This window comes from Rhyacophila brunnea, unplaced genomic scaffold (genome assembly GCF_057557595.1).
Source record: "Rhyacophila brunnea isolate RB1 unplaced genomic scaffold, BYU_Rbru_1.0 scaffold_2, whole genome shotgun sequence".
Taxonomy (NCBI): domain Eukaryota; kingdom Metazoa; phylum Arthropoda; class Insecta; order Trichoptera; family Rhyacophilidae; genus Rhyacophila; species Rhyacophila brunnea.
The window spans coordinates 46,966,410-46,979,352 of NW_028232859.1; the positions used below are offsets into that span (position 1 = coordinate 46,966,410).

The following is a 12,943-nucleotide window of genomic DNA, read 5'->3' on the forward strand; positions in this document are numbered from 1 at the left end:
ACTACATGTTAACTATGTATATTGATAAGTGTTAGGTACGTATATATTAGGGGTAACCATAAAAACAGCCATGGGCATTGGGTTCGGATGTCGGCATTTTGTATCATATGTTTTTAAGTCAGAAAGATAATTCGTATCTAGGTACCCGGACAATTATTGACCGCGCGGACATATTCACATTTTAATTAAAACAAAAGTAACACTAAGTTAGGTATGACACTATAAAACGTCTATTGACCACTTTCACACATCTCACCACAAAAGAACGATTGATAATACATACATACTTTTGAATGCGTAGAGTTTATAGTAAATTATATAGTTAGGTAATTATTTTAGTGTATTTTACTTTTTATCCATGAAGTAAACAAAGAAATTATAAAAAAACCTGTGATTTTTGCGGTCAATAATTGTCGGCAAATTTTCTGTGAATTTCAGTAACTATAACAGAACATGATATAACATGAGATGAAGAAACAGAACGGTGACAAAACAGAACATGAAAAAACAGAACAGTGACAAAATAGAACAGCCAGGGGAAAAATAAAACATTCGTTTTGTCGTATCTATTTATTAATTAAATACTTAGTAATAAAACTTAAGTTTATAAACCAAATATATATAAATATTTAATATACTTATAATCACTGCATGTTGGCCATTCGGCGCAAAAACCTCAATTTATCTGCTTGGCTTTGGTAATCAAATACTAATCATGCACCCACAGAATTATTATTTTAAACTTATTATTTCGGTGTAGATTAGTCACCCAAGCATTTTGAACATACTAGATTGGTTAAAATGAGATATAATATTAGTGCAGGATCCCATAGACTTTTCGTATACATAATATGCGGAACGCATTCTGACAATTGGAATAGGCTCTAGGGGTCACAAAGATATATAATGTCGATGTTGCCAGGCGATATTAGTCGTCATTTTTTTTATTGAGGTTTTAATTTTTTTTCTTATAACCCACCAAAAATTGTTCCGAGTTCTTCAATAAAACCACGACCGAATCAGGGATTGATTGAAAATGCAATAATTGTACCATGCTATCGGTATGGTCGTAGAACGGTTCGTCCCATTTGATAAAATAAAAATAGCGGGTAGTGCAATGTGTTCAAAATTATCGATTCTTAGGATCCTCCTTGGCTTAAATTATTTTATTTAGTATTCACCTTCCTATATATGCAACCTACACTGTTTCTAGATTAACCATAATACCAAAACTAATGTCATATGCATAGATATAGTAAAAAAAACAAACTGGGTGATTCCATACAAAAATGCTACTAAATAAGATAATTTAAGCCAAGGAGGATCCTAACATTTTTGGTGGGTTATAAGAAAAAAATTAAAACCTCAATAAAAAAAAATTACCACTAATATCGCCTGGCAACATCGACATTATATATCTTTGTGACTCCTAGAACCTATTCCAATTGTCAGAATGCGTTCCGCATATTATGTATACGAAAAGTCTATGGGATCCTGGACTATATTACCTAGCTTGCCGGCAACACGAAGTTGAGTCCCGTATAATTGAGGCTTTCCAGCGATTAGGAATGCAGAACTAATATAATTTGATTTAATTTTTTTTTTTATTAAAAATCTATACTTACAACATATTATAGAGATAGAACAATTTCAATATTAAATATTATATTTTTCCTGAAAGGTCATAGTCATATTATATCGCTGTTCTTTTTTATCATGTTCTTTTATATCATGTTCTGTTTAATCATGGAACCCTATAACTACCACCTAGCTATCGCTGTTGTATTATTATCAAATCAGATTCTAAGCGTATAACAGGTACCTACTTATAATCTATAATTTTATTATTGACGGGAATTTCACCCTACCTCTTACAAATGATAATGGTAGCCTTATCGTTGGTGGCAATGCTTTTGAACTGTGGATCCCTTGTTCCTTGTCACATGTTCCTTGTCACAAATACAAATAACACAAGCGTTAAAAAAAAGTCGCCAGATCAACCTCGTCAATATATGATAGGTTTCTAAAAGCCTAGCTATCTAATTATCATAGTTGATTATCTACGTGTGTTGATTGTTGATCACTGCTGATTTAAACCAAATTTTAGCAAACGCTTTGCCATGCTAAAAATATAATATAAATCGATACTTAGGAACCGTGCGATGTTGTCACTCTTGACAGTAAGTAGGCACCTACTGTCTTTTCCACTGAATATGCTAGACATTATGGAATGAGCTTAAAATAGACGAAAGGTGCGTGTAAGAATAGAATCTAAAAATAATCGGTTCTGCGAATACGTCTGCAATAAATAATATTTAAACATACGATGAAATCTTCGATATTATTTTATTTAGATCAAGAAAAGAATGTGACGTATTTTTTTCACGATATGTCTTTCTCGATGACTGCGACGTTTGCTCCTGAAGATGTCAACGATATCCTCGCAGGTCGCTCCGTCCATGAGACAAGGTCAGGGCTATCGATGGACGAACAGTTCAGGAGTGGGTTGTCAGCGCCAACACTCCTCATTACGTAGCGCTGGGCCATGTTCAGCGAATCGCCGTTGTCGCAGATTATGCTCGCCAGAGTTGTCTTGCGAATCTCGTTCAATTGTTCTAAAATTAAAAATAAAAAGTAGATATTTATACGAAGAATTTATACAAAATAGATAATAATTTCTTGATATTATCATTTTAAGTCGTGCAGTAGGACCCGCAATGATTTTTTATAGCAATTTAGACCAGGCCCGCCCCGTACATATGTGTGAAATATGAATTGCATAAGAGTGGTCAACAATTAGTTTTCATATCAGTGGATACCAGAAAACCTGGACTGGAATGAGGCTATAAAGAAAATGTGCCAAAGTATGTGGATAGATTTTCACCATAGGGCATCATTAGAAAAGGGGAAATGGAGTAAGTCTATTCTACCATCACCACGAGAGGTGCCCTGGTTTGTAGAGTCTTCTTTGACGAGGAATGAGCTTAAGTTAATACTGAGGCTAAGAATAGGGCACACTATGGGCAAAAGATTTGATGTCCTCATGGGAAGAAGCGAATCGCAGCTCTGCGATGAATGTCATGTTTTAGAGGACATTGTATATATAGCACTACAATCCCCTAAATATAAACTTCACGGAGTACAGCTGCGAATTGCAGATATCTATGAGAATGTCGACGAATTGAAGGGTGTCCTGGCGGTGGGTAAGACGGAAGAGCTAGGCAAATTTTAAAGTTATTTAACAGAATAGGAGTGAGGACCTGATCGACGGATCCCCTTCTAGAAGAGAAGAGGCGATATGACAGCGAGTCGCAGTCAACGGTAAAATCACAAAAAAAAAGTTTTTAAGTAGGTACAGTATAAATACTATGTAGATATTAATGTTTTTAAATGTTATTGATCACCGCCCTTTTCAAAGTTCGCCCAGCCGAACAAGTCAATAAAAACCCTCATTTATTTTAATTATTTTAGAATATAGAAAGGTATGTTTCAAACGTAAAACATATGTAATAAATAAAATACAATTTAAGGACTTAATTATAATTTATATTTTAAAAATCACAAACATAATAATAATAATAAATAGTATTTGATGGAAATTGAATTCGTTTCATTGAACCAGTTTTCGTGTAGTCCATGGTAAATATTATAATATGTAATACGTATGGCTTCTTGTAATACGTATGGTACTCGTATCTTGCAAAGCTTCAAAGGTCTCGGCTTTTGAGCTTTGAGAATCGATGTCTCCGCCAAATCTTAGGAGTGCATTGGCACGACCGCGTTACAAATACTCTAGCTCGTGAGCGGACACGGCCGCCTCGGTGATTGAGGTAATCACGAAGAGACGCTTCACGTGGCTGGAACATATGTTCCGGATGCCGCCAGAGAGTGCGGCCCTCCATCAACCTGCAGCGGTGCTGCAAGAGCCACCTACGCGCTGCAGGTCTGATATGGCGGGAGGCGCGAGAGTTGGCGAGGGACCGAGGGAAGTATTGCGAACTTGTGCTTGCCCTATGCCCCAACGCTGGGGCGTGACAGGGTGAACTACTAGTAGTATAATTTCATATATATTCCCATTAAAGTTTAGCATTTAGTAAATGTGTCTCATTATTTAATCACTGAGTCACATGTGTGAATTTAGTCAATAAAATTCAAGACATTCTTGTCTAATTAAAAGTAAGTTGCCGGCAAAATCACACCTGTTTTTTTTCATTTATGCAGGTAAGTAGGCTTACAATAATAAATTATTGAAATATGTATGTGTAACAGAACAATAATATTCAGTCTATATAATTAACAAAATTAAACAAGTGCCAGAAATAGCCGTAAATCAAACTCTTTTCATGACATGACAAGGCTTATGTTTGCGTATTGCTTCATGTTCACATATTGTTCACATATACTTTTCTAATGTAGACTGGCAATGCTTCGCGAAAATAATATTAATGATGTTAAAATATCTAAAAGGTGTAACGTACATACGCTAAGACAGCGATTTCCAAACTGGGAGGCGCAGAGTAATGCAAAGGGAGGCGCGAAAAGTTTAACACAAATGTAGCCTCAGGTTTGCACTTCTATAAATGATATAAAAATCATAATATTGGAAATCAAAATTACAAAAAAATAAGTTCGTCATGTTTCCACTTTTAAAAGATTTCTGCGCCAGATATATTGAAGCAAACAAAAATCTATTTACTGAGAACGTGTGTAGTTTTCTAATGCACTTTTCACATTATTTATTTATAAGTTCACGTGGATATAGAATCCATGGCCCCCACAAGGGGGGCTGACAGGGTTCGAGCCTGGGGGCCTAGGCATAGGAGGGGCCTGTCGTGGCGGGTTGCCCAGCTAAGTGAGATTAACACACATCACAAATTTACTCTTATAGTAAAAAAAAAAGTCGCCTACGGCGCTACTTTGTTTCATCTGTTCTTCTTTGTTAATGCTTCGTCAATAAATTCATTGCAAGTTATAAATAAGTAAAGTACTGCTAACATTCGTAACATCATATTTATTCGAAATGGGATTTTCTCCATTAGCTGCAATGAAACCCAAATATCGATCCCGTTTAGTAGAAAAATAACACTTTGTGCTAACAAACAAACACATCCATCGCAAGAAAAACAAATTAATTTAAAAATGAATATAATAAAAGCAGTAAAACCTTGTTTATTTTTATAATTAAGTTTTTTTATTTCATTTTTGTATTTAGTAGTTTAAAAAGATGAAATAAAGGGGGGGGGGGGGCGCCATGATTAGATTTTTTTAAAAGGGAGGCGTGAAAGTTTGGAAACCACTGCGCTAAGACATTACGTGTGTACGAGTATTTTTTGCACTTTAGTACAGTTTCAACTGAATACTAACTAATACGAACTTAATGATTATTAAGTACTTTTTTAGATCAGTCTACCTACAACAGGGTCGGCGGACCTTTTTACGTTCGCGTGCCAAAATTTCCCAAATATTATTATTCAACTTGCTGTCTGACGTGCCGAGCAGTTTTTCATGGGGAAAATAGTTTTTAAGAATTCTATATAATAAGTGATGACGTTGTAGATTACACTGATAGAACATAGCGTACATATGGCTTTATCGCCTTTTTCAATTACGCCATACATTTCGGAGCACCAATTTAGAAAATGTCTGCCAAAATTACTACTACTAGCTCCACCACGTCTTTGTTTCTTATTTAGTCCAGCCATTTTTTATTGGCAGAAATGAAATTGTTTGTAACACAATTACCCTGTTAATTAATTTTTAATTACCACATTTAAATAGCATGTTAATTATATCTAATGGTCAGGTAACGCGAACGCGCCAGTCGCGGTGTCCGCACTAAATGAGATAATGTATAAATTAGTTTGGTTCTTTGCTCACAAATTGACACCAGAATTGCTCCGATCAGATGAGGCATTTTCTCCCTATAGTGGTCTCAAACCATTGTAAATCAATAAAAACTAGACGTTCGCGGCGCGGCATCAACCACCGCCTGATGACGTTAGTCCGATAATAATTTATGTGGCGCATAAAGCCTAAGGAACGACCTATGCAATTATATACATATTTACATTAAACGTAATTCTTAAAGGACTATTTGCGTGTTATTTTTATGCAATGCGATCTGTCATTTATTATTATTATAGGTATTTTTTCTCTCTTCAAACGCGTGCCATAGGTTCGCTACCACTGACTAACAATATAACAATTTCTTATCGTGCCTAAAAAATGATTGTTAATTTTGTGTGTACGTGCACGAGGAGACTGCAAGGCTACAAATAAAATGCTGTTTATCATAATACTATGTAAGATTAATAAATTCTCAATGGCAGTGAAAGAATAATATGTAATGTGTTTTAAATGTCTATTCATTCTGATTACAGAATATTACGAGGATAAAGTAAGTAGTTATCAGTGTTGTCAATAATTGTCGTTGACAGAAACATGCCAGACGGGGTACGAAAACAAGCAGGAAATACGCTAGATTTTGTGTTTATGTAATGCCAGAGAGTGGAATCCCCGATAATCATCAATCCGATGCCACATTGAATTATAATATCAGATACCATTCAATTCAAATTTATTTATTTTTACATAGGTACCGTAAACATTACAAATTATACATTTAAGACGTTCACAACATGACATTTAAAAATAAAGAAACAGTGTAAAGAAGAAATAAATATATGCAGTATCACAAAAACAGTACCTATGAAAAGTAAAGTAAAAGGTAAGTACCTACTAAAAATTATAAAAAATATAAATTAGCAATATATCTCAATAACGCCAAGAATGCTCATATTGTTTCATTGTGTTTTTTGCATAAAAAACGCTAATAAAAACGCCATAAGCTAGATATATTTTTTACAAGCTAGCGTCTATCGAAAAATACTAGATCTGGCTAAGTTGGCAACGCTGGTAGTTATATGTAAAAAAAATCCACTAAAATTTGGCCTGCACTTTTGCAATTATCAACAATGTTATGTTCTCAATGCCTTGTTATGTTTTTACCTAATCTAACAATACTAACAAATAATCCAGTATATTATCGGCTATTTTCAAAATTTATTTGCCGCTGGCTTACAAAAAATAGTCAAGAAACATATTATTTTCTTATCACGATATAAAAAAAGTGTGCGATGCTAATGACCTATAGAAAGACAAGCAAGTTTACCGATTATATCATTCTGAAAGAAATCTGAATATTTTCAAGAATGTCTCGTAATATTACTTAAAATTTCCAAACAATAATGACTTTCGAGCGTGAGATGATCCATTCGTGTAATTTGTGGGCTAAAAATCGATTTTATGAATTTTTTTAATACGACAAAAAAAGACTGCCAGAAATTTTTGTGTACGTAATAGGTACCTAGCTTTTATTGTTTTGCCAAAAAATGTGTTAAAATCGTAATAAAATTAAGCAAACACAGATAAACACTTTAAGATAAGATATTATAATGCTAGCATAATATTTGTGTATTTTACATATAAAACAGAGATATTGCAATTGTAATTTTTAAGTCATTTACTTAGACACGTCGCTTCATCTTCAATTCTACACGATTTGATTATTGTCTATGATCTACTTTCCGCCTCCTCTACGAAGTTAGCAATCAATCAAAGCGGTCAACTTTGAGACCAATGGCCAGAATAACAAGGTTGTGATCTTTCGGAATTATGTCACCGCGGGCAAGACAGTTATTCGCTGAAACACGTCGCAACGAGTGATGGTAGACACGATCACAGCCGCAGTTCGCGTAGAGAGTATACTGTCTTGGTATGAAAAGAGGATATGCCATAAAGAACCCCTGCGAAAGTAATAAGGGATATACACAAAATCTCAAAAGACTGGATTCATTTGCATGAAGTCTCGTTCATAGTGCATACTTTTACATCGTATGAGAGGGCTAAAAAAATGCCCAGGATCTTGGCCTGGGGGCCCGCTTCAGAATGTTGGGTCCACATTGATGACGTACCACCATATAGGTATTAAAATAAATGCACGGCTTATAGACTACATTGTTGATACAAAATATTTAGTAGGATTTTCAATAAAATGCCGAAGCTATAACATAACACTTTTGCAACAATTCATCCCGATTAACTACTCGAGACTCGAGAGGTCAGATAGCAATGCTAGAGTGGTGCGGTGGATAGAGGAGTGCGCGCCTATATCCAATCGCTGATTAGAGTGTGTGGTGTAATTACACTGACTGAAAATTCAGAGAAATGGAATGGCTCGGTAGAGGTGTGAGAGGGAGGTGACCCAACCGTTGTCTATCTCATTGAACAATCACTGTAAGTCTATAAATCTATCAACTTTTAATTTTCGTATTTCACGCGGACTAGGTCGCTTGCCATCGTTAGTTGACAATATGGTGGCGAAGAGTGTGGGTAGGCTGTCAAGATCCGACATAAATAGTGCATACTAAACTATGTCAGTCAAATTATGTGTTTTTATTGAACTAATACTACAATGTGTAGATAGTGTTGGTTTTTTAAATTCAATTAAAGCCTACCTAATCTAAGCCATAGTAGATCATAGTCAAAAAACATTCGTTTATATTATATTATATAAAATATCCAAAAGTATTCCATTAAACCATACATAGTTTTAGATATATTATAGATGGAAGAATATTTTTTATATATTATAGTTTGGTCTAGGCAGGGTTTAATTAATTAAAAAAAAACTAACCAAAACCATCTGTAATTCAATGAAAACAAAAGTATGACTAAAAAAAGTGTGCAGTATTTTTTTCGGATCGCCCATAGCATACCTGAACTATTATGGTTTGGTTACGCAGGGTTTAATTGAATTTTTAAAAACTAACCAGCACCATCTGCAATAATTTGTATTCTTAGTTCAATGAAAACAAATACGTATAGCAGACAAAGTTTACCCACTGCATATTGTCCATATAGTTACCATCTATATTGATTGAGACCTCCCTCTCATAACAGTAAAAATATCGAATAGTACGGGAGTTTTTATTTAATCTATGAGTTCGGAATAAAAATATTAAAACGTTTGCTGAACAGTAAAACTTTCAGCAGGTAAATGCGATGAAAAAGTTAATAACGGAATTAGATATTCCAGCAGAAAATAGTGCGTTGTAGATTTTTTTTAAATATGCATTCCGTGAAAACATACGAAAAAAACACGATGCCCTATTTCAGCGTCCCGCAAATATCTGGAATAATAATAGTGATGGCAACTCATTTCCTCATGGTTTACTCTTTTTTCCAGCCGGCATCTTAAAATGCAGCTAAAAATATATTCCAGTCATCGTGCAACGTGAACGTAGGTATCTTAATAAATTATTCACTCTTCGATTGGATTCCGGAACCCGACATTCTTCGCGTCCGTAGGTAGGTATAGTTTATTTCTTTGCCGTTTCCGTGATTTTGTGTGACGCCCAGTTTGGGTCGGCTGGTTTTGAATGCCATATCGAGGTATCGACACAAGTTCAACTTTGCCGCAGGTAAGCCAGTCTACCTTATTCAGTAATCTAATTGAGATTTTCCATTTAGACAGACAACACAGATTAATTTGTAATGACGGAAATACGAATCTACTCTCGAGTATGTAACCTATAATATTATTTTGCACTATTTATGATAAATATAGATTTAAAAATCTGTACTCAACTGTTTAATTGAGGTACGTTTTATTAATTATTTCTGCTTGGTAGTTCCCTCAGGACTGTGGCCACTTTAAAATGCAACCATCTTCTTCGCAACCAATACTCCACCCCATGGCCCCCACATCCTGAAGCGGGCCCCCTTATCTATCGCTAAGGTTGAGGGCAGTGTGATTTTATACAGTAGTGTTCCCCAAGTGATTTCCACGGAACCCCAGGGTTAAGGGTATTCAGTGTATAATATTTAGCGATTTTTAGCTACATAGTTGGTAGGTAGGTACTCTCGAAGTAAAATAGCGCTGTTTTTTACTATTACCTATAGCAAATTTGTAATGTGTGTTTATCTCACATAGCTGGTTGACCAGCCACGCCGGGCCTCCCCTCCCTGAGCGTGGGTCCCCGAGCTTGAACCCTGTCAGCATCCCCTTCTAATTCCCCCCCACCCACTTCTCAACTAGTCGAGGAAAGGTTGTCCACAGTACCAAAGTCATCAAAATCACCTTTCTCATTCAGTGTCAAGTATAGAAACGTGGAGGTCCGAGGCATTGACTGAGTTTGATGCTCCCACGATAAAAATATATTAAATACCATAAATTCCTACTACCAAAATACCTACCTACTTAATAAACATATCAATGTATCTTTTCCTAGAATCGCATCCTCTAACTAAAAATAATCATTAATGAAAACGACAATGATGACACAATAATAATTGTGGTTTGTTTTGTGTGTAGGTACACGTGGTTATGTTATCGATTACGTAATCTGCTTCAAGAGAATCACCGCAGGTCTCGTCAGATTCTCTGGTCAACGAAAAGTCTAGATGTCTAAAAGATATTGTTGACTGAAATGCTATATTTTGATTGTCTCGATATTTTTGTTTGGTTCATTCCTTGTTCTGCCCAAAGAATTCTAAGCATTCATTGTCTATCTATCATTTTAAAGGCATCATTTGCCTTGCGTCCTCTTGCCCTCAGGCTCCACGATTCAAAGCATTTAAAAGATATGGAGAACACTAACGTTTTGACAAGCATAATCATCGCGGTAATTGAGAATCCTCGATTCTTCCATATAGTGGGTAAGACGTGCCAATCTCAACAATTTCAATTTTAATTATGTATAAAGATAGATTGTAAGATGATCTAAAAAATAATGTATGTATAATAATAATATTTTAATTTCGTTAGATCTTCGTGATGGTAGTCAATATCACAAAGTTCGATGAACTTTTTACTAAATAGCAATGGATTCTTGGCAACCCCTTAGATCTGCCGTCAATGTCTAGAAATGTTAAATGTCTATTATGTTTAGTGGCAGAATTCATTATTTTTAGGTGATTGAATAAAATAAATGGTGTATTACAGTTACAAATAAAATACCCGATATTTTTAAAATACTCGTAGAGGGCAAGCTCGAAATCTGTCTGAGAATATTATAACATTTATGATAACGTAGACTTTCTTTGTAACCTATTTATCTACATATAATTATCTACACTATAAAATTAACCTTACCTAAGACTGTGGCCCACAAGTGTGTAGACATCCACAGTGGCCGCGCGACTTAAGCGTTGGACTATAAAGCCGTGGGTCCCAGGTTCGAATCCTGGGTCTGGCAAGTACACATATTGTTTTTCAATTTGTGTGTGTAAGGGTATGGACCTAATAGGTTGAGCAAGTGGCTGACATCCATTTCTCGTAAAAAAAAACAAACTCTGTTAATACAAACCTCTACTCTGTGGTGGCCCACATGATCCTATCAGGATCGGACATGGTCGGGGAAAAAACACTGTATAATGACTTTTTTTAAATTGCTATCAGTTATCCACAAATATGTGCGATAAAGTATCAAAACTAGCAGTGATCCACTACCTCACATTGCCATTCTTCAACTTTAAATAACGTAGGTACGAGGGTGGGTCAATAAGTCCTTAGAAAAGCCGACAGGTGGCGCGACTAGTACTGTAAGCGGTTTGTTTTCATGCAGCGGCACTACCGATTCAGTATGCTGCGAAGTTTCAATCAGATTGGTCGGGTTGTTGTGTGTTTCTCGTACATTTAAAAAAAAATTTTGCTTGTGGAAAATGGAAAAATGGAGAAAATTGAGTTTAGAGCTGTTATTAAACATTTTAATATACAAGGGTTAACAGCAAAGGAAATAAAAAATGAGTTGGATTTAGTTCACGGCATATCTGCTCCTTCACTTGCAACTATTTATAACTGGTTAAATGAATTTAAACGTGGTCGTACGTCAACAAAGGATGAACCACGCTCAGGACGTCCTGTAGAGGTGACTACACCAGAAATGATCAATAAAATCCACGATATGGTGTTAAGTGACCGAAGATTAAAGTTGAGTGAGATAATTGAGTTTACAGGGATCTCAAAAGGTAGCGTCATTTCTATTTTACATGACAAATTGGGCATGAAAAATATTTCTGCAAGATGGGTGCCGCGTTTGCTCACAGTAGACAATAAACGCAATAGGGTGGTGGCCTCTAAAGCCCTGTTGTCGCTCATGCAACGCAATCCGGATAAATTTTTTCGTCGCTTTGTGACTGTAGATGAAACATGGATACACCACTATACTCCCGAGACGAAAGAACAGTCAAAGCAGTGGATTGCGAAGGCAAACCATGTCCAAAGAAGGCGAAAACCGTAAAATCAGCTGGTAAGGTTATGGCTACTGTATTTTGGGATGCACGTGAAATTATTTTCGTTGACTATTTGGAAAAAGGAAAAACAATAACAGGGGATTATTATGCATCTTTATTGGACCAGCTAAAAAACAAAATTGAAGAAAAACGGCCTCATTTAAACAGGAAAAAAATCCTCTTTCATCAGGACAATGCCCGTGTTCACACATGTTTACGATCAATGGCTAAAATTGAAGAATTGAAGTTCGAATTGGTCGACCACCCACCGTATTCGCCAGATTTAGCCCCCAGTGACTTTTTCCTTTTCCCAAACTTAAAAAAATGGCTAAGTGGACAACGTTTTTTTTCAAATGAAGAAGTCATGGATCGGACAAATGCTTATTTTGAGGACCTTCCGAAAACTTATTTTTCTGACGGTTTAAAAAAAATTGAGAAACGTCTAACCAAGTGTATTGAGCTCCAAGGAGATTATGTTGAGAAATAAAAAAAAAAATACAAAAATAAAAACTGTTTTAATGCTTTTTTCTAAGGAATTATTGACCCACCCTCGTATTATATTCGGTCGACGACACTGATGTGTTGTAAATTAAAAAATAATTTCACTTCTATTTCTCCATAACAAAGAAATACCCAATTTCCCATTCGT

At 35.5% G+C, this 12,943-nt stretch overlaps 1 protein-coding gene across 1 annotated transcript in view; it reads right to left on the reverse strand.

Moving 5' to 3' along the window:
• Positions 1-559: 559 nt before the first annotated feature.
• The window catches only part of cd (peroxidasin homolog cardinal), an 83,621-nt gene continuing 71,237 nt past the window's right edge, over positions 560-12,943 (reverse strand). The window contains exons 14-15 of the mRNA XM_085947138.1: positions 1,365-2,615; positions 560-865 (exon numbers count right to left, since the gene is read on the reverse strand). Coding sequence (XP_085803264.1) covers positions 2,383-2,615 — 233 coding nt within the window. The 3' untranslated portion in view covers positions 560-865; positions 1,365-2,382. The remainder of the gene's footprint in view (positions 866-1,364; positions 2,616-12,943) is intronic.